This window comes from Narcine bancroftii, chromosome 8 (assembly GCF_036971445.1).
Source record: "Narcine bancroftii isolate sNarBan1 chromosome 8, sNarBan1.hap1, whole genome shotgun sequence".
NCBI classification, from domain to species: Eukaryota; Metazoa; Chordata; class Chondrichthyes; order Torpediniformes; family Narcinidae; genus Narcine; species Narcine bancroftii.
Genome location: NC_091476.1, coordinates 19,749,619 through 19,772,296, shown reverse-complemented (window position 1 = coordinate 19,772,296; position 22,678 = coordinate 19,749,619). Strand labels below are relative to the sequence as shown.

General features: G+C 38.4%; 1 protein-coding gene across 4 annotated transcripts in view; it reads right to left on the bottom strand.

Moving 5' to 3' along the window:
* Window positions 1-4,070: 4,070 nt before the first annotated feature.
* nlgn3a (neuroligin 3a) overlaps window positions 4,071-22,678 on the bottom strand; it is a 401,317-nt gene continuing 382,709 nt past the window's right edge. For all 4 annotated transcript variants that reach the window (XM_069893055.1, XM_069893052.1, XM_069893054.1 and 1 more), the window contains one exon: window positions 4,071-6,074. In XM_069893055.1, the coding sequence (XP_069749156.1) occupies window positions 5,219-6,074 (856 nt within the window). In that variant the 3' untranslated portion in view covers window positions 4,071-5,218. The remainder of the gene's footprint in view (window positions 6,075-22,678) is intronic.

Sequence of the window (22,678 nt, the reverse complement as noted above, 5' to 3'; positions counted from 1 at the left end):
ACAGAAGAGGTACAAGGACTGCCTAAAGAAATCTCTTGGTGCCTGCCACATTGACCACCGCCAGTGGGCTGATATCGCCTCAAACCGTGCATCTTGGCGCCTCACAGTTGGGCGGGCAGCAACCTCCTTTGAAGAAGACCGCAGAGCCTACCTCACTGACAAAAGACAAAGGAGGAAAAACCCAACACCCAACCCCAACCCACCAATTTTCCCCTGCAACCGCTGCAACTGTGTCTGCCTGTCCCGCATTGGATTTGTCAGCCACAAACGAGCCTACAGCTGACATGGACATTTACCCCTCCATAAATCTTCGTCCACGAAGCCAAGCCAAAGAAGAAACGTGGATTTCATAACAGTCAATAGATAACACAGTATTTTATAACTGTACATTCCTCTATATCCTGCACTATTTGGTTATTGAAATACTGCTCCTGGCACTGTGTTTTAATTTGTTTGTTTATTTGCTGATATTCCTCTACCTGCTGAATATGTTGACCAGCCTGGAAAGCACGCAAAACAAAGTTGTTACTGTATTTTGGTGCACGCAACATTAAAACAATTCAATTCAATGGCCTAGACAAATTAATTCAATTTCTTCAATAATTTTCAATACAAGGGTCATTTTCACTGTATAATGCATTTAAAAAGTTTTTTTTAATATAAGTGGATGTCTAGAAGGTAGTTATTTTCCAACAGTGAATGCAGATTCTCAGAGAGCAAACAGAGACTCCAGCATTTTGTAATCATTTTATTTTGATGCAGAAACACTCCACCATTAAACAGAAATTAAAAGAAACATTGTGGTTAAAAGGTAGGTTGGAGAAAAAAAGCGTTTAATGTAGAACATACAATGGGATCAAATTCAGGTGAATGCTGACTGAGGCTAAGGGAGAGCTCAAAAACCCAGTTCTTATTACGATATCTTATATGGGCTCTGATTTGATGTGCAATTCTGTCACAGGTCAGGGAAGGATTCCAATATGTACACTTGTACTTAAAGGCATGGTAACATAAATTTTAGTGAAAAAACTAAATTGATGTCGTGGCTTCATAATCTGTTCCTGAAAGACAGTCTGATATCTGGTGGCTTATATCCAGCATCTGTAAAATGGATGTAGCATGGATGGAGAATGAAATGAACAATCCCACCAGGACTCATTACATACTTACCTTTGCTGTACATTTGAAAGTATTCTTTCAGACTAATATTTGATTAAGATACTTCAGTGTTATATTCAATCTTATATTCTTTATGAGTAAATATCTTTAGATGAACAGAGCAAGGGGCCACACAAAACAAGCTTTTGTCTTGTTTTTTAACTCCTTAGTTTAAGTGGCAGTTAACCCTTTGAGTTCTGCAGGGGTATTTCTGCATCAAAACAAAAGAAATTCCAATTTTTTTTCTTTTTATTCTGGGAGTAATATGAATAAAGGAATATTTAAAAGGACTGCAAAAAGACATCTTCAAATCAGAAATATAGGTCAATACAACTTGAACAGAATAAGGAAGAAATAAAATCAAGGTCTTTGTGGACTTGATTACCCTCAGGACTCAAAGGGTCAATAACAAACATATAATGAAATATTTAACCCTTAATCAATATGGTTCCAGATGTACTGGATTTGACAAACTTTAACTGTCACTGTTGCTCTAAACTAATACATTCAGATTTTAAGTGAAATGGTTTCCTTAGGACAATAGGAGACAGTTCCAGTTATGAGTCCTTCAATAACCAGCAGAACTCCATATCTCAATTCACAATAGATTAAACTGAAGATCATGCCATATCTGAAGATCAAACCACAAACTCTAACCTAACAAAAAATAGCTGTTGATGTAGAAACAATACTAAATATGTTACAGTGTAGTGCTTTTCTTCTTGAAAAATCACTGCTATGTCATTGATCATGTCATCATATGGCAATGGGTTTTTGCAGAGCTCAAAAAAGTAGGATTAGTGGGGGGTGAGGGTGGGAACATTCCTATAAGATGATGAATTAATGAATATATTTGATAATTGAAGAAACTTTTCTAGCTATAAAATGTTTTAGATTGAAGGCTGGCAAACAAAAAAAAAACCTTTATTTGATGAAAAAAATAATTTAGAATTTATTGTGTATTTTGTTAATGGGGCTTCAGGGTTTAGCAATAATAACATCCGTCATAAAAAAAATTATTTGCAAATTTATCAAATCCAATGAATATTTAATTTACATTTACTGCTGCTTGGCAAGGTGAAGAATAACAATACACAAATGGATTAGATATAGTATGAAAAAGAAAAGGGTGCCAGATCCCTGGGGAGAGGACAAATGAAAGAAAAGAATAATGTCATAGGGCACCAATGGTGCAAAAAACACAGAACAGAAAAAAATAATAACCCCAATGTTTTACAGTCAATATTGGTGATTGTATCATACAAGATATCGTTATTTGAAGTGTGCACAGCAAATTCCCGGAAATAATGCTAAAATGATCAAGTTTTGCTTTGGAAAAACTATGTCAATGATGAACATTGTCTATAGAGTTCAGAATAGTTCCTTAGCTTTTATTAGATGAAGCAGTTGGGTTTCATTTAAATATCTCCCAAAGTATATGGTGTTATTGCAAGGGAAAGCCAGCAAAGGCTTTTGAGCTGTTGGAGTAGGAGATTCTGAACACTCTGACTCAGGTGGCAAGAGTGTTTGCAATGAAGCCACAACTGTCACACCAGGAACAGCACAGGACATGTTGGTAATCAACATTATTAAAAAAATTTTGCTGGAGAGGGTGAAGATAGATGAATAAAAATATTGACGAGAAATGAAAAATAATGTTGATACCTTCTTCATGTGGGCAATGTGAAATGTGTTTCATTTGTGCATCACTCAATATTTATGATAACTATTGGCATTGAACACACATTTTTCAATAATTATTTGTTTTGAGGATTAGCTGAGTTCATAGTTTCAGTGTGTTATCATCTAAATTTTCTGGCTTTCAAAGTTTGGAGCAAAAAGTGAGGAACAAGCCAAATATCATCTCTGCAGGAGATGAGAGAAATGTATCTGCTGTTCCTTATAATTGGGTTCAAATTTATGATTGTTTACTTCTTTCCCTTCAGGCTGGTTTAGGAAACACTGAAAGGTGCTATGGAGGAGAAATTGGAGGTTGCCCATTGACAACGTACAGCTAATGGATTCCCCATTTTACCTTCTGTGCCTTCAAAGGGAGCTCATTCATTAACATAAATCACTTTTTTTTGTTGGTGAGAGAAATGGGAAAGAGTTGACCTCAACAGTCAGTGGTGTGAATCAAAGTTAATTACTTCTGCAAACTTTAAAAAATATAAAATATTTTTGGTGGCAGCTGCTATTCCAGTTCAGTGACTGGTGCAGTTTGCAGAGAAAAAGCTACTGGCACCACTCATTGTGTTCCAATTTTGCAGACATCCATATGAAAGATGCTTAATGCAGTTACCAAGGATGCTAGGGAATTCATTTCATTCAAAATGTGGTCCAACATTTGTTAGGGATCCTAGGAATGCTGGAGATTGCAGTCAGAAAAGAGTATTTTCACACCTGCTTCTCCATTCACAAAACTGGTGCAATAAGGACCAATTTTGTCCCCTGAAAATGTTCATTTCAGTCCTGCTAAATATAAACTGGGCTCCAAATTCATTAAAAATCTTGGGCCAGGAACACAATGTGACAACTTGGTATGGTGGAGGTTTGAAATAATATAATTATTCCATTTGAAATTCCCAAGGGATTTTAAAATGTTTAATCTTAGACTTGATTGAAATCTGGCTATATTTGAGAGGAGTTTGATGTGGAGGTGAAGACAACATTCCAATGACAGCATGGTCCCTCACTAGCCTGGATCAAGCATGTGGACTGAAGTTTGAATCTTTCTGAAAAGTGTCAGAATACCGGGCATGTCTATGGCACTAAATCCCTTGGCACCTTCTCAATTGCAATCTAGTTTTACACGAATTAACATACAGCGACAGATTGCTTATACCAAAATACAAAACAGATACAGTTAAAAACAATTCCCTTCCCTCCCACCACCCCCATCCACCATCAAGAAATGTTGCTGGTTCTAATTTGGCATGTGTCACAATTAACTGTGTATATATATAAAAAAAATAAGGGTGCACACTATCTAAAGCTGCATTATTTATTTTACTTGAAGATTTTTCACGCAGCCCAAAGAAAATTAAACTGGTCTGTAAAAAGTTTGTTAGATTTTTGTCAAGCCACAAAAATACAAAGTGAGTTTCAGCTCATCATTACCATGAAGGCAAGTGGAAGGGAAACTAGCAGGTGGGCAAAAATGCTTCCTTGGTTGTCAGGTTAAATGCAATGGTGGTAAAAGAACAGTTTCACTGGCAGCTTCTAGTGTTAAAAGTGTTGCACTCTTCACTTTGGCACTCCTTCCCATTTCTTAGCCATTAAGTGGCCAGGGCATTCATTGCAGGCAAGTGCAGGTCCAGAAGTGAAGTGGATCCAGATCCACTTCAGAGTTAACTGTCTCTAGAGCTATCCGAGGAGAAAGAAATTAACTCAAAACAATAACCAAAACTGAGGAGATGATCTCCCCCTCTGCCTTCGACAGTGCTGAATATTTCATGAAGAACAAAGCACACTGGATTCCAGGAGCCTCTCCCGGTCAATTGCTGCAACTATCCAGTGTTTTTATGCTTTTCCACCAGAGTTATGACAGTCAATTGGGAGAATTCCCCCCCCCCACCCCCACCCCAGTGGAGAATTAGGGTGAAATTTTACAGTCTTTGTGTGTGCACATTTTCTTCAATCCCCTTGGTGCTAGAATATTATAAGCTGCTCTAAAAGTGATTAAAAAATACATGGAACATAGCAATCTGTGTGGCTAAGGCATGTGAACAATGAGATAAAGGTGGGCAGATGCCTGTCACTGCTTTCCCACACTGGTAACAAAAGCACTTTCACTTTCCCCTGTTTTTGTATTTTTTTGAAACTTTTTCTTAATTTGATTATTTTATAAAATGTCAGATTGTTTGTTCAAACAAGAAGGCCCGGTGTGAATGTATGTCTTTTGAAGTTCCCAGGGAGATAGCCTTCTTGTAAGGATGGTGCAGTGCACATGTTAATCAGACAGTTGTTAAAATCCAATAGGCCGTTGTAGTCTATGTGGGAAGGGGCCTCTACCCGGCGGCTCATTCACTCCTGCCTCCTGGAAGATGACTGTCCAGGACTATACCCGAGTGGTGGAATGTGAATGAGGCAACCCTGTGCTGTTAAAACCAGCAGCAAAGGTGTTGTAAGGGTGCAAGGACTGCATGCCCACCAAGGAATTGGGGATCATGGTGATAGTGTTAGGGGTCATGAGGGGGATATCATCAGGTGAGCGGCGAAGAGTCAGGGTGTAGTCTGGAAGTGAAGGAAGACGCATGGACTCCGGAGCCTGTATATTCTCACACTCATGGTGGGTTTGATTCACTTGCAGCGACATAATCTCTTCTTCCTGCGTATGTGGTATGTCATTGTTGGTATTGCGCTGTGGGCTAGGTTGCTGGTGCGGGTCATTGTGACGTTTATCCTTGCGATAGTATAGAGCAGCAAAGGCTAGAACATTGAGGAAAAGTAGTGAGGCTCCCACTGCAATGGTGACACTTAGTTCAGTGGAGTAGTCCCGGGGGTTTTCAATCAGCAATGATCCATTGTCTTGCTCTGAATCCCAGTTCTCCTTCTGTTGTTCATTGGAGTTGAAAACTGGACTCAAACTGGAGCCTGGCCGCTTGGTGGTGAAGGGCCATGTCTTGCCATTGGGACGCCTGGTCGCATAAGAGATTGGAGTGGTGTTGGGCTGAGGCACCTTGGTGGTGGTGGAGGTGTACTGGAACATGTCGTGCAGGTTGTACAGATGAGGGACCAAGTGCTTCCAAAAGGCCACCTTGGTAGCACGGTAGTGTTCCCGCACTCGTGGCTTCAGACCAATGTGGAGGTAAAGCTGATCCCGTGGGTTATACTTGGACCAGGCCACTTCTTCAAAACGATTTGCCTTTGTGTGGATGAATTTAGTGTCCTGTGGTACTGGCTTGTTGGGATCACTAAAGGAAGAAGGAAAACATTTGTGATTAGATATAGAAAATATTCCAATTTGTTAATCAGTATTATTGTTGAGATATTGGTCTAATCCTGTCAAAATTAAACACAATCAAAGTAACATATAATGCATGTGAAGATTCATCAACACCTGATAGTACCAGGTACTAGTCAATGGATCCATGAGGTATAATTTATGTGGCATGGATTCACCAGACTGATTCCTCAGGTGGCATGAGGTGAGATTGGGACATCTGGACTGACTCTGGAAGGATGAGAAAGGACCTAATTGAAACAAATATATTTTTGACTGGACTCGACAGAGTAGATGCAGGAAAGATACTCCTGATAGTGGGAAATCTAGAACTTGGGGTCACAACTTATGGAAATGGGATAAGCCATTTAGCATGAGAGAGGAATACATTTCTTTGAGGGAGTGGTGGACTTGGGGAATTCTTTATCACAGAAGGGAATTCAAGCTAAATCATAAGGTATATTCAAGGAGGAGTTATGTATCATTCTAATACCTTAACAAATCAAGGGATTTCTATTAGATGTTTTGGCACCTATCAATTGTATGCATTGAAGTGGAATTAACATGTCAGTGCAATTATCAAGCTACATTGAAGGCTTCTGCAAGATTTATATCCATTTTTCCAAAACAAATGAAAAGCACATATTCTTGTAAGGTGTGAAGATCATATAAAAGTAGGGATAATGAGTAAACAATTTACAGAATTAATGATACATATTTTATCATACAAATTTGAAATTATGAAGCTGTGGGCATTAATTGAGATCAGTTACCATGAGATGAAAATTTGTTTTGGCCCATGACCACTATCAGTGGGCAAATAGAATACAGCTGAGTCAGAACACCTAAGGCTAGTTGAAATTTGTTCCTAAGTCTCATTAATAATTTTGTGGACACTGTTGTCTCTTGTTGAGCCTTCACTGGCAGTTTTTTAAAAAATGAACTTGAAATTAAAAGCAAGAACATGCAATTTTGGACCGATGCAAGATTTCACTGATCAGAGATCAAATTGTGTTTGGAATTATTGATAAGAAAGTGAGAGAGAGGCTGCTATAAGAGGCTAAGCTTACCTTAGCTGGAGCTGTGAAGATATGCAATGCCAGTGAACTCTGCAGTATGTGAAAAAGTTCAGTGATCTCTTGTTGAGCCTTCACTGGCAGTTTGCTCACTAAATCTGATGAATTTAGTTATCATTCATGGTACTTAGCTGTGGTCTTATTGCTAAATTGGTATGTAATGAAATTGGCATAGTTATTAAATTAAAATCTCAAAGGTTTAAAAAGTAGCTGAAAAACTATTTAATTTGAATAAACATTCTGATGACATGGAAGAATATCAGTTCATATGAGTTGCTCAAAGTAGCCTGCAGGTAAAATCTAGGAGGCCCATTGAAGCAATTACAAGGAATGTGGAGGCAGGGTACATTCCTTCTTATTCCAAGCAATGACATAAACATTGAAAATAATCTTTTCTTTTTCCTGTTTCCAGAATCAGTGACAAACCATGACGGACCAGGCCTCACGCTCCATCAATTTAGCAATAAGCTAGTGAAAATGAAGGCATAGCCATTGCCACATTGTGTGTCCACACACATAAACAAAATACGAGATAATAGGAAGTCAACAAAAAGATGGAGAGACATTCAAATGCAAATGATGTGGCACTCAGCATGCACAAAAATAATGCCCCGCCCATGAAAAAGTCTGTAATAAGTGCAAAGGGCAGAATCACTACGCAAAGCAATGTTTTTCCAAAGGTGAACAAACTGCTCTCAGTGATACACTTTTCGTTGGCATGGTAGTGCAGGAAGATTATAAACCAACAGACACTGTACAGCCAAGTGTGAACAGAGATGAGCAGGACAAGTGGATCATGTCATTAGTACTAATTAAACAAATATTCCTTTCCAGCTGGATACAGGGGCAAAAATCAATTTGATCTGTGAGCGTGACATTAGGGCAATGAAGATAAAGCCATACATCCATGTAAATTTTGTACAGCTTAAAGCCTAAAATGGACAAGGCATCGACATGAAAGGTACATGTAAACTCAAGGTGAAAGTTAAAGATAAAGAAAACCTGCTCAGGTTCACAATAGTCAAAGATGGACATGAATCACTGCTGGGTGACAAACCATGTGAAAACTTAAGCCTAGTCAAGAGGATGTTCACACCAGGGAAACTTATGTGTTAGCTGATGTGTTATCCAGGGCAACGACACAGAGTGAAGCACACAATGAGAGTTCCACAGAAACAGATGTGAGTCGCCACATGAATTTGATCACTGAATCTCTTCTCTTATCTGACATGAAATTCAAGCGGATCACAGCTGGAACAGAAAAGAAACAGTTCTACAGAAAGTCATCAAAAATCTGAATGAAGAATGGCCTGGAAGTGAACATCAGCCACACCACAACATCAGAGCTGAGCTGAGTGTTGTCAATGGGCTTCTACTCAAACAGAGCAGAATTATCATTCCTCAATCACTGCAACAAGAGATGCTGGAAAGGGTGCATGAGGGGCACCTTGAAATGGCAAAATGCAAGAGGAGGGTCAGAACTGCTGTTTATTGGCCAGGGATAAATGCTGACATTGACAGGATGGTTTCAAGCTGTGAGACCTGTTTGAAACATCACGCAAAGCAGGCAAAGGAATCCATGATCATGTGATGTACCAGTAGAACCATGGCAGAAAGTTGGGACTGATCTTTTCCACATGGATGGATATAATTACTTGTTGGTTATTGATTATCTATTGAACTCTCCAGAGATTGTGCAGCTTCCTAATATGTCTGCTGCTTGCATGATCAAATATATGAAATTGATCTTTACAAGACATGGAATTCCTCAAATTGTCCATGCTACAGCTTTAGAGAATTTCAGAATTTTTCAGAGAGTATGATTTTTTAACATGGACTTCAAGTCCTCTACATCCAAACAGTAAAAGAGAGAAAGGAGTTCACATGTTAAACAGTTGCTCAAGAAAGAACAAGACAGAGGCTTGGATCTGTATCTAGCTCTATTGAGTTACAGAGCTTCACTACTTGCTGAGCTTCTGATGGGACGAAGACTATGCACAACACTTCCCTTCTCTGTAGACCCAAAAAAGAACAGAGATTTCAGAGATGTCGAATGGAAACAAAAGTGTCTGCAATGGAGACAAAAAAATCAAAGCCTGGCAAGTCATCAAGAAGCTTAGGGCCACTGGCACAACATGACACAGTGAGACTCAGAGATTCTAACACTTGGGACAAAAAGGCTCCTGTCTGGAGGAAGTAAATCCCAGATCCTACACTGTCAGAATAGAGGATGGTCAAATATTGAGAAGGAATTGAAAGAGTCTGCTGAAAACACAAGAGACACTGCAGGAACATTCAAATGCAGAAGATCCAGCCTGCACAGCCACAGAGGAAACACCGCCAGTGTTAGACAGTAGTGGACCAGCAGAGCCGATACAAGCACATGTGTTAAGAAGATCCACATATCAAAGTACCTGACAGACTGAATCTCTAAAAGAAAAAGAACTGCACACTTAAAAAGTGTGTGATGCTGATGTTGTGTTTACCTTTGTGTTGAAATTTAAATTGAAATGAATATTGTATTAGTGTTAAATTAAATATCTCAAGGAAAGGGATGTAGTTATAGAGTGCCAGTGATACTCCTGACTACTAGAGGGAGTTGGAGACTAGTTTGTGGCAGCTTCAGTTGGATTCAAGATAGATGCCTCCATACGGTCATGAATTAGTTTTATAGCTAATAACGTATAGTTGTTTTAAAAGAATCAAAGTTCCTTTATTGCAATAAAAGAAACATCACAATAACCAAAATAATGGATAGCTGGATTTGGATTTCCAGTATATTAAAGTGTACTGAACAACAATGAGTCCACGGGCTGGGAGGTAATATATTGGCATCAGACCCATAAAATAAGTAGTATTTCTAGAGGTTTTATCATGAATTCCACCTCTAATGCTCCCACCCAGTTTAACTTGCAAGAATAAAGGCAAATGGATTTTCATTTGTTGGCGCCCCTGGTTGTTTGCAGGTGTATCCAAATGATGAAGCTTTAATTCCTGGAGTCACTGAGTGATCTGAGACCAAACTCAGTTTGTCCCAATGACACCTGAAGAATGTGCAATGAATTTTGCAGTATTCTTAAAGCTTAGCCATTCGTATTATTAAATTTTCCTTTGCTAAACTGGAGATTGACGGTGGTGGTCGATATAATTGAATCAAATCGATTTAACGAATGAAAGCAACACGATCTGAAAACCTTTTCAGTTTTTAATCTAACACCTTCTTATGTCGTAAGAAACCATTAAAAGAAACAGAAATGCAGGTGTCATTGAAAAGAAATAAAAATATTAATGTGAATGATCATGATTGATAGATCTGCTAGAGTTCTCTGGAGAAGTAGAACACAGGATGGATGAGGGAAACCTGTGTTGGCATTTTCACAGTACCATGTAAAAGAGTATTGAACAAGATAAGAGCCACAAGCTGAGGGGTAATAGAGGTGACCCAATGTAACAGCAGTTCAGGTCTTGGAAATTTGTGTACATGGCTTTCACAAATCACTGCCAAAAAATCTAAGATGTGGAAGAAAAAAAATTTCACTCTCATTGAAGTTCTGCGTCTTTTCTTTGCCTTGAATTCTTCATGCATTTGGAGTTGTTGAGGCTATGGAAAAGTACAATACCGACATAGTGTGGGAGCTACCTGTGTAATGGCATGGACAGAAAATTGGTTAATTAGCAGAAACAGAGAGTTGGGTCATGCTTCATCTGGCAATCACTAACCAGTAGGGTGCAACAGAGAAGAGTACTAGGATGCCAACTGTTTGATATTATAAGAATGGGCAGGGATAAAGTGACCAAGTTCAGTGTTCTGAAGTCATTTTAACACAAAACCAAACACAAACCCCAAAAAAAGTTACCAAATTGGCAGATGGAAGGACTATAAAACAAATTGTTATTTAAATACAATGAGACTAAAAAAGGATCTGGAATGGTGGCACATGTGTTATAGACTGACCTTTTGGATTATGGATTGTCATTCAAAAGGATGGATTTCTGCTAAGAACTCTGGAACTTCTGAATTCTGTATGGATGAATTCTGTATCCTGAATGACAATAAAGTGGATAACTCGCCCATTGCTTGGAACTTTCACGAACAAAGGGAGAATCCAGCTGTGAAGTGGAGAGTGGCAGAATAGCAATTGGAACAGCAGTTGGAGTGGCAGAGGGCAGCTGGAGAATTGTGTGAGATGCATATGCCTTATAAGTGAGGATTTGTAAGTTTACTGCAACGTTCAAAACAACGTCCTTTGTTATCAGCTAGAGAAATGAATTAGAGAACTTTGAGATTGAATTCTGTGGATTGTGTTTTTTGGACTGACGACTTTCTGATCTGGTGTATTGGGGGATTATTCTCTTTTGAATATTGGGCACAGACTATAATGGTCTAGGTTTTTTTACATACACGCTGTTTATAAATATATGATATCTGTATATTTACTACTTATAGTGGGGTTAATTGTGTTAAGACATTAAATTCTTATTAGTCATTAATAAATATAGAGTAACCTTTTTGAATTGCATCTTCTGTTGTTGCTAGTTTGAGACGTAGCACATGAAAAACAATAATATTAGTGTGCAAGTACAACAAATGCAGCTGAATGCCAATTTATTGTCATTCAGATTACAGATTTCATCCTTACAGAATTCAGAAATCACTACCCAAAAATGTGAGGTAAGGAACAAAATTTACTCTCATGGAATATAAGTGTGAGAAAAATAAATCAACACAAAAAAGGTATATTTTTTACTTGACTTTCTTGGCGCTAGAAAGATGAGATGGGTTTGGCCTTACAGAAAATCACAATACAGTGTATTTTCTACAAATGCATACTCCCCCAACCCTACAATGCATAGGTCTAACCACTGGAAAGTCTACAGAGTACACAAGTCCAGAAGTTTTCATGTGCCTTTACAGGGTTCTGGTAGTCTGAACCTGGAGTATTGAGCACAGCTTTGATCTCCATATTTAAGGAAGCATAGACTTGTATTGGAGACAGTGCAGAGAAGACTCATCAGTTGATTTCTGGAATAAAGGAGTTGATGTGAAAGGATAAACAGCTTAAGCTTGTGGGATTTTAGAAGAGTGAAAAATAAGAATTGATTGGCTGGCTGCTGAGAAGGTATTTTCTCAGGTGGTGTTTCTAAAATTGGGCAGTTTTAAAATAATGGGGTCATCCATTTAAAATAGTGACATGAGGGTTCTTTTTCACATAATTCTATGGAATTCTTCACATCTGAGAACACTAAAAGTGTCAAGGATACAGAAATATACTCTGGGTGGGAGATTTGTTAGAATTCGTAGAACTGACCACATGGAAACAAAGTTCTGCCTTCACATCATGGACACCTTCCATCATTCTAAATTGAACTGAATCAGAACAGATATAGCTGCTCAACAATGGGTACTGATGGGGCCTTATTGACCAGCAGTAGCATGCATACCATCATCACATAAAATGTCACGGCCCATCTTGTCTCTCAATCTACCATTGCTACCAAATCAAAGGATCAGTTCTGTTCAATGAGAAGTGCAGAAGGTCATGCTGTGAGCAATTATTGGCATATCTTGAAATGAAGTGCCAATTTGTATAAATACGATAAAGGGCCACCTACATGATGAACATTGAACACAGAATGTGCACAATGGATCTAAGTGATCCCACAACTAATTGAACAGATCAGAGTTCTGCAGACCTGTTACATCTTATCACCAAAGGAGGTATATATTTAAATGGTTAACAGGAGGCTGAGGTACAAAAGCATTCCTATCCCAATGATAGAGAAGCCCAGATGAGTGATGGAGGATTCACAACCACACTCAAACAGAAATGCCAGAGCCAGTTTGATTCACTCCATATGATATTACGATATGGCTCCCAGCAATGAACAAAGTAAAATCTATGGAAGTACACAACATACTAACTTTAGTACTGAAGACTTGTGTTTTAAAACTTGATGCAGGTCTACCCAAATTGTCTCAATGCAGTTTCAACTGTAGCATGATGGAACAAGATGGAAAATTGCCTAGGTCTCTCCAGTTCACCAAAAGCAGGACAAATTCAATTTGGTGAATTACTTCCCAATTAATCTGCTCTCAATTCTCAACAAAGATTTGGAAGCCGTCATTGACAGACCTATGTACAACCACCTGCTCATTGAGCTCAGTGCGGATTTAAACAGGGGCACTTAGCTCCAAACCTCATCAACAACTTGGTCCCAACATGGACCATACAACTGCATTCCAGAAGTAAGATTGTCTGCCTTGATATCAAGGCAGCAGTTGACCAATGGCATCAGGCAGCTCCTGGTATACTAGAAGTCAACAAATGTCAAGTTTAAAACACTCCAATAGATGATGACATCTCGCACAAATGTAGGTGGAACTGATTGCTGGAGGTCAATCATTCCCCAGTTACAAGATTAGTGCAAGAGTACCTGAAGGCAATGTTCTAATCTTAACCATCATAGACTTCCTTCTCTTTTAAGTTCAGAAATGGGGATGCTTGTTGGTGATTGCAAGACTTTCTGTTCCATTTGCAGTCTATGCCCCTAGGCAGCAAGATCCAGATCATATTCATGTATTGCCTTATTGGAGGAAACTAACATTCACATCACGAATACATCAGGCAATAACAATTTCCATTTTACCCTTAACACTCAGAAGCACTGCCATTGTTATATACCACACCTATAATTCCCATCCCTCTCCTGGAGTCAACATAAAATGTCTGAAATGAGTGTCATTCACAAAATGCATTGTAGTTATTCATCCAATCTACTTCAAAAGAGCATCCCAGAAAGTTTTAACCTTTCCAACCAAGGAGAAGGGCTGTAGGTGCATGGGAACACCACCAACAGCATGTTACCTTCCATGTTATACACCACCCTGACTCAGTAAACTATTGCTGTTTCTTCATTGACTCTGGGTTCAAATCCTGGAACATTGTACTTAACACTGTAAAGGTTCAAGAAGGTGGCTCATCACCACCTTCCCCAGAGCATTTGGAGATGGCCTTGTTTGGATTTCCCACATCCCAAAAGATGAATTAAATACAATTATTCATAATAAAATCTCAATATGTTGAACATACCATACAACACAGAAATTACAGTCCACTCATAAAAATGTAAGTAAGTCTATGCATAAAAATCATTCAAATCAATACAAAAGTTACTTTATCCATGCACAAAAAGGAAAGAACTATCTGAACTGACAAAATCCTTTCATTTTTAGCACTGAAGATATTTTTATATAGATGCCTCAGAGATAAAGGAAGGTTCCAGTGTTATGAGCCCAGAAGACCCATAAACCCAACAGTAATAGATATTCACCAAGAAAAATGGTTACTTAAACAAAAGTTATTTTTAATTATCTTTAAACATGAAAACAGAATCACACTTTAACTTATCACGATTTACTTAACTAATTTAACTTAACCCCCTTCTAATTCTAAGTGCACGTGTATGTATCGTGTGTGTAAGTTCAGAAATGTTATTTGGTTCACAGTCCAATCTCACTTCTCATTTCTCTAAGCTCACTGGTTGCAGGCAATTCTTATACTGTGCACAGAATTTAACATTTATAAAGTTCATCAGGCTTTGGTGCTTGAAAGGTTACCACTCAGGAAGGTTCTTGTTGGTTTTCAGAGAGAGATTTGTGGTTCCTTTTTAATCAGCCACTCCAGTGTCTTGCTGACGTAACATGCCCCCTCAGGGTTCTCCAGATGATAACCTATTTCTTTCAGGTTACCACAGAGTTCCTTCTTGTGTCTCTTATTCCAAGTGAAACATTAGTCAGCCAGTCCTCTCCACTTGCATGAACCACAAGGGCTATGACCAGGCTGAATTAGAACTCACAACCTATCTTCCAAATGGGGTTTTCCACAAGCTTGCCAGCTTGACCTGTTCCAGTCCCAGCTGCTATTGCTAGTTGTAACACTGTAGAACTGATCCCTGTGTCCCCCCCCTCTCTCTCTCTCTGAGAGAAAGCCTGTTTGACTCTCTCTGCTTGCAAAACCACATGACCCTCTTAGAACAACTCCAAATAATCTGTGGCTCCAACAAGATCTTTCATCTGTTGCCTTTTTGTAAACAGCAATCCATTAGTGAAGGCTCTTGGGCATTCTCCAAAGCTCTTGCAAAGGCTGTGAAGCCGATACGTCTAGCATTAGCAGAGCTCCAGTATTTCAAATAAGATCTGTTTTAAAGTATTTGTATGTGACCTACTCTAACAAACCTTTCCCACTTTATCTCCCAAAAGCATATCTATATACTCTGTCACACCAGTCACAACTAAATCCAGACTCTTCCTACATTCAGATCCTTCTAGCCATCATGATCCTATCTCAGCCCTATCATCCATTTCATCATCCTCGGTCCCATCTTTATCCTTTCCCCCACCATTACCCTTCTTTCCTGTTCAGCCTCTCTTCAATTCTTGCCCTTTTTTTCTTAAACACGTGTAAATTACTGACTTAAGATCTGGTTCAGATAAAGGCTCAGAGGAAAACAATATTCCCGAATTGATTTAAAACCATCAATTGGAGAATCAGCCTTTTCTAATCATTCAGGCAATAAGCATAAGGGCTGTAGTTAACTTCTTCCCACTTAATTTCTTCTCCTAATAATTGCAAATACCACCATTAACCAATGCCACCATTGGGCATGTGAACTATCTGCAGGGGACTTCTATGCCAGGTTTTGTACCCTGATTCCAACAGAGTTAAGTACAGACTCAAAGTCTATGCTTGGTGGTCCTCAAGACCATTGGATTTGAAAAATATGCTTCACCTCATTTGAGTATGACCTTAAAGATATTGTGTCCAGGTTGAAACTGGTTTCTGCCAGGATTTCAGTTGCTGAAAAAAGTCTAATTAGACCCAACACTGGCTGTTTCAGTCTGCACAAGACTAAACATGGCCTGAATACTGAAAGGCCTGGAAAGAGTCTATGTGGATAGGACATTTATTGTAGTGGGAAGTTTCAGACCAGAGGGCGTAACTTGAGAAGTCATAAACAAGATGAGGAGGAATTTCTTTACTCATAATGGATGGCTGTGGAGGCCAAGTCATTGGGTATATTTAAGAGACAAGTAGATAGGTTCTAAATTAGGAAGAAAATCAAATGGTATGGGTGAAGGCAGGAGAATGAGATATAAAAGGATAAGTGAATCACCCATGATGGAATGGCAGAGCAGAGTCGATGTGCCAAATGGCCCAATTTCCCTCCTGTGTATGTTTCTTCATACAACCAATGGTGCAGGTATACAAGGAAAACTAATATGCTGGGGATACACTATTGGAATGTGCCTGTAATATTGTGGCTGATTGCACAATATTTAAGAGGGGATACCTATTCATTTCTGTAGGTATTTAAATATTAACTTTCAATTGAATTTTAAGATGATCAAAACCTGTAACTACAATTTAAAGAAATTGCCATATAAGTAAAGAAAGCAAAGGTTGGGAATTTGTGTGATAAAAAACAAATATCCTGTTGTGTGAATTCAAGAATTTTTTTGCTATTAAACAGTTAGAATGAAGATATGGGAATAATGGAAATTCTTTTTTTTGCCAAAAATACTTCTAAAGTCCAGATATGTCATTGCATTCCAGCTACAAAAAAAGATGCTGTTGACAAGATTAGATTTTAAAGGTTTTTTTAAATTTCTCAGAAGCTACAAAAAAAAAATACAATAGAGAGAAATGATAATAACTTGAGAAGAGAAATGATTAGGAACAGAAAATTTTAGCCAAATATTAAACATGTTACCTAAATACAGTGGTTATGGAATAATTAACAGAGTTGGGGCATCAAAATATTTGTTCAGATATTCTTAAGAATTGCTAATTACAGGAATATAACTCACAGTTTTCTGATAAAAATAGGAATGTTAATTAACAGTTGCTAAAATAAGGTTGCAGAGAAACAGGGATGCATCCTGGATACGGACAGAACATGAAACTACTGGGTAATCAGCTTTACTGATTTATAGAGAAAGTCAGAGTTTCTGAGGTTGTTCTAATTAAAATAGGGTGGATGGCTCCTGTGTGATGCCCAAATCTATGGTCAAAAACTCATGCAAAGTACCATTGAGGAACCAACAAATTGCAGTCGTGAAATTGAGACCTGCCAATCAGATCATCTTCCAGCTCCAGTTAACACTGATAAATTCACACAAAAACAAGAGAAAAGAATAACGAATCTGCTAGCAATGTGTCCTTGTAACTGTGTACAAGTTTTGTCTGTGTTTCATAGCATTCCAGTAAATGCATTCTAACTGTTTCAGTATTAAATAAATGATTACCTTTTAGAAATTCTTTATTAGAATGTTGATGGCTCAGTAAAAGCTGGAATATTTCATTCTTACAACATTATCTGGGATTTCTTTCCCAAATAATAAATGAAATAGAGTATCAAGATACTTGAAGTCAAAGGACATTCCACATCGTTGAATAAATCTATCAGATTACCCAATGGTTTCATAAATTCCACCCTTATGCATGATCTACAAAACCATACCTGCACAATGAAGAATTTAATCTCAATTTAATAGATTTCAAAGTGAAAAAAAAGCAGACAACATTCCAGTATACTGGTTCTATATTAGCTAGCTGCTTTGCTGCTTAAGGTATCTAGACTCCATACTTTGTTCAGCACTGACAAGCCCTTTTGCCAGTAGTGGAATAGGGCTGACATGAGGTAATTACACCATGCAGATGTTGTTTGTAACGTGTAACTAGAGATTCTCATGTCGAAAAGTAATGTCCCATGCAAAGACAACAGAAAGTCTGGGGGTCAGCCAAACCATAAAATAGCAGTGTCTGGTAATGCAACCATGCAGATTATGATGGACTAAGAGGCTATCCACCATATGATAAGCAGGACAATATGTGCAAGATGTGGAATGAATCTGAGTTTACAGATGAAAATTAAGAGGTTCTATGTTTCTTAATTCTTTTTGTTAGAATTATGAAGAGTCATCAACCTGGTTTTCTTCCCCCTGATCTCAAATCTATAGCCCTAATTCCCCCCAATCTAGTGCACATTCTTCCATGGTTTACTTCACACCTGGTCTCCCTCATGCCAAGGTTGGGTTTGTCTGTTGAGGCAGGGCTTTATGCTTGCTGGGAAGAGACTAAAGATTGGGAGTGCTGAGGATATAATGGAGGGTTGTGGATACACTGGAAATTTAAGGCTGTAAAAGACTTGGAAATCAATGGGGCTGTCGAGAAACTGGGAGGGAAACTTAAAAAAATGGTCACAACATTCCTTGTATTTCACAATATGGATGTACCTCCTTTCATTAGGTAGACCAGTTGTGCAACATATAACTGGGTAAAACTCCTTTGACAACCTATCCCTCATTTTTAAATATGTTGGTCATTCTACATGGTATGAGTATTCTTATACACTTATAAAGCAGTAAATATTGTGAATATGCCACATGAGTGAACTTATGCTTTTGAAGTAGTAACATTTTGCATGCATGACAATTACATGTGGGACTTTGAACAAGTAAAAAATTAGCAATTAATGTAAATATTATGACCTGAATTCTTCACACAGCCTACAACTAATATTTCAGAATTACAGTTTCTTTCCAGCTTCTATCAGACTTCTAAATGAACTTCACTTGAGTGAAATAACGTTGGCATTGCCATGTTCTAACTGGTCTCTTTCTGTACTGTGTTTTAGTTGCAGTACTTATGTACAGGTTGATTTGCTGAATAACATGCAAAACAAACCTTTTTTTTACTGTGTCATAAAATAAACTTGCACTTGACTTACGGATTTTGCCTGCATTAAAAATCCATTTATTTTAAATATACAATTCACTGAAAATCTCTGCGAAGATCATCTATTAATAATTTTTAAACTTTTGCATATGATGGGTACTGTCATGGTCTTGTACTTGATTAATTGTTCCTGTCCCCAGCTATCATATTTTATCACTGTTGATTTCCATGTTACTGATCACTTTCATAAAGAGACTGCTTGCCTTTCATAATCTGTATATTTTTACAGGCCAATATCTGGTTTCACAATGACAAATCCCTATTTGAGTGCTAGATGGTGCTTGTTCCCAAGTGTATTTCCTCTACTTAATGTGGCATGTAATAAGTATAGTGGCACTAGACAATACATTGAAGTTCTAAATTTAGGTCTCACCATAAAACCAGAGAACATTACAGCACTGAAAATAGGCTCTTTGGTTGTTCTAGTCTGTGTCTATTATTGCCTAGACCCACTAACCTGCACCCAGTCCATAGCCCTCTATGCCCTTCCCATCCATTTACCTGTCTAAATTTTTTATTGTGTTAAAATTGTGCCCACATTCACCACTTCAGTTGGTAGCTTGTTCCATACTCCCATTACTTCTGTGTGAAGAAGTACCCCTAAACTTTTCCCCTTTCACCTTTAACACATGTCCTCTAGTTTATATCTCACTTAACTTAAGTGGAAAAAGCCTACTTGCATTTACTCTATTTACCCCTCATAATTTTGTAAACCTCTTATCAAATCTCTCCTCATTGTTCCACACTCCAAGGAATAAAGTCCTAACCCGTTTAACCTTTCCCTGTAACTCAGTTCCTCAAGTCCCAGCAACATCCTAGTAAATCTTCTCTGCACTCTTTCAATCTTACTGATATCTTTCCTGTAGTTAGGTGACCAGATTTGAACACAATACTCTAAATTTGGCCTCACCAATATCTTATACAACTTTTCCATAACCTCCCAAGTCCTATACTCAATACTTTGATTTTTGAAGGCCAACATCCCAAATGCTCTTTTTACAACCCTATCTACCTGTGACACCACTTTCAGGCATAATATATGTGCATTCCCAGTTCACACTATTCTACCGCATTCCTCAGTGCTCTATAATTTACTGTGTATGTCCTACCTTGGTTTGTCCTTCCAAAATGCTTCACACTTGTCTGCATTAAATTCCATCTGTCAGTCTTCACCTCATTTTCCAGCTGGTCCAGATCCCTCTGCAAGTCAAAAACCTTTCTCACTGTACACTACACCTTCAATCTTTGTGTCATCTGCAAACTTGCTGATCCAATTTATCACAATATTATTCAGATAATTGATATAGATTGGAAACATCAATGGTCCCAGCATTGATTCCTGAGCCACACCACTAGTTACAGAACTCCAGTCTGAGAAGCAATCATCCATTGTCACTTTCTGGCTTCTCCCATAGAGCCAATGTTGAACTCAGTTTACTACCTCACCATGAATATTGAGCATCTGAACCTTCCTGACTAATTTCCCACGTGGAGCCTTGTCAAATGCTTTACTAAAGTTCCAGTAGACAGAAAACATCAACAGCCTTACCTTCATCAACTTTCTTGGTACCTCCTCAAAAAGCTCTATAAGATTGGTTACACATGATCTACCACGCACAAAGCTATCCCTAATCAGTCCCTGGCTATCCTATCATTTCCTGTGTTACCTTTGGAAGCCTTTTTAAACAATGGAACAATATGAGCTACAATCCTCCAGCAACTCACTTGTGGCAAAGGACATTTTAAATATTTCTGCCAGAGCCCCTCCAACTTCTACACTAGCCTCCCATAAGCTCCAAGGGAATATATTGTCTTGTCCTGCAGATTTATCCACCCTTATTTCCTTTAAAGCAGAAAACACTTCCTCCTCTTTAAAATGTATAGGTTTCATGACCACATTTCTTGCTTTCCTTACTTCCCTAGACTCTGTGTCAGTTTCCTGAGTAAATACTGATGCAAACAAAAAGTTAAAATCTATCCCATCACTTCAGGCTCCATCTCACTTCAAGGTAGTAAAAACACAAAGCTAGAGAAACTCAGCAGGCCAAGCAGTATCCTTTATATAGCAAAGGTAAAAATACATAACTGATGGTTTGGGCTTGAACCTTTCATCAAGGTATGGAAAAATGTCGGCAGGCATCTGAACAAAAGAGTAGGAGGGGCAGGTGTGGTCGCAAAGGCAGGAGGTGATTGGTGGAGAAGGGAGAGCGGGGACCAGTAATTAAGGGGAGGAGGTAGGTAAATAGAGGGGGAAAGGGAGGGAAGAGAACTGGAAAAAGGAAAAGGGAAGAGGTAGCTTGTTTTAGAGAATTAATCTCTTGTTAGAAATTTAATTTAAAAGCATTATTTTAATCAATTAAAAACTTAAAATGTGGAATATATATTCTAAATAATTTCAAACTCTTTTGCAACCTTTAGTAATTAAGACACATGAAGCAAAGGAACTTCATGAAAAAAGTGAGGCAGAAACTGAAAAAGTATGTTTTTCTCCCATACACAAATATCTAGAAGTAAAAATGAAATGTACATTATAAATTAAAAAAAAGATCAATGATAATTAATCTTAATAGGAGAAATAACCAGAACCTTTATCTTCAAGTGTCCTGCTGGTTTGGTAGCTTGGCATTGAACTGACAGAGGATCCTATGGGAGCTAACTTTTGCTGGGGTGTACTATTCTTGCTAATAAACCCAAGTGGCTTAAATGTTGTGAGATATTTGAAGGTTAGGGACTTTCTCCATTCTCAGTCTTCAAAATTCTCATAAGTTCCTGTTATGAATTTGAAAGAAACAATTTACATCTTCAACCATCTCAGAAAAGGTTAATAGCTATTGTATATGATATTCTGTTGAAATCTTCTCTTTGTGCCCGTCAAGTGTCAGCGGATAAAGTTAAAAAGTCAGGGGAGTAGGACCTTTACATTTCTATTTCTGACGATTCTTGGAACTCTATTTTTAAATTGGTTAATACATCTTCTCTTTGTGCCCGTCACTCACTGTTACAATTCAAAGTTGTGCATAGAGTTTATAAGTCTGAAGTTAAATTAGCTAGTATTTATATTAGCTCTTTCTGTAACAGATGTAAAAATGAGGACTGTTCATTAATTCATATGTTTTTGTCTTGTTCGACTCTTGCCAAGTATTGGGAAGAGGTTTATCGTACTTTATCAATTACTATTAATGTTAATCTAGCACCAGAACTGTTGGTGGCCTTGTTTGAGATGGTTGAACAGAAGGTACCATATATTTTGGCGCATGTCAACCAGCAGATAGGTCAACCATCTATGTTAGCCTCATTTTAATGGTTTTATAGTATATCCGCCATATAAGTTGACCCCTATTTTCTGGCTGAAAGGGGCTCCGAGCAACAACCCAAACATTTTTAAAACACCCCAATCACCAAGTACCAAAGCTGTAAAAAACAGTAGAAAAAACCTCGGCCTACCAGGCAGGAGCAGGAACCTCAGCCTACATGGCAGGAGTGGTGACCTCATTCTCCTGGACGGAGTGGGAACCACCTGCAGGAGCAAAAACCTCCTGCCGGGAGAACGAGGTCACCATGTGGCAGGAGCAAGAACCTAATTCTCCCAGCAAGAGTGGCAACGTCGGCCTACTGGGCAGGAGCGGCAACTTCAGGCTCCCGGGTTGGAGCGGGGACCTTGGGCTCTATAATTGAAGAATGTCTAGGTGGTTACGGCGAGT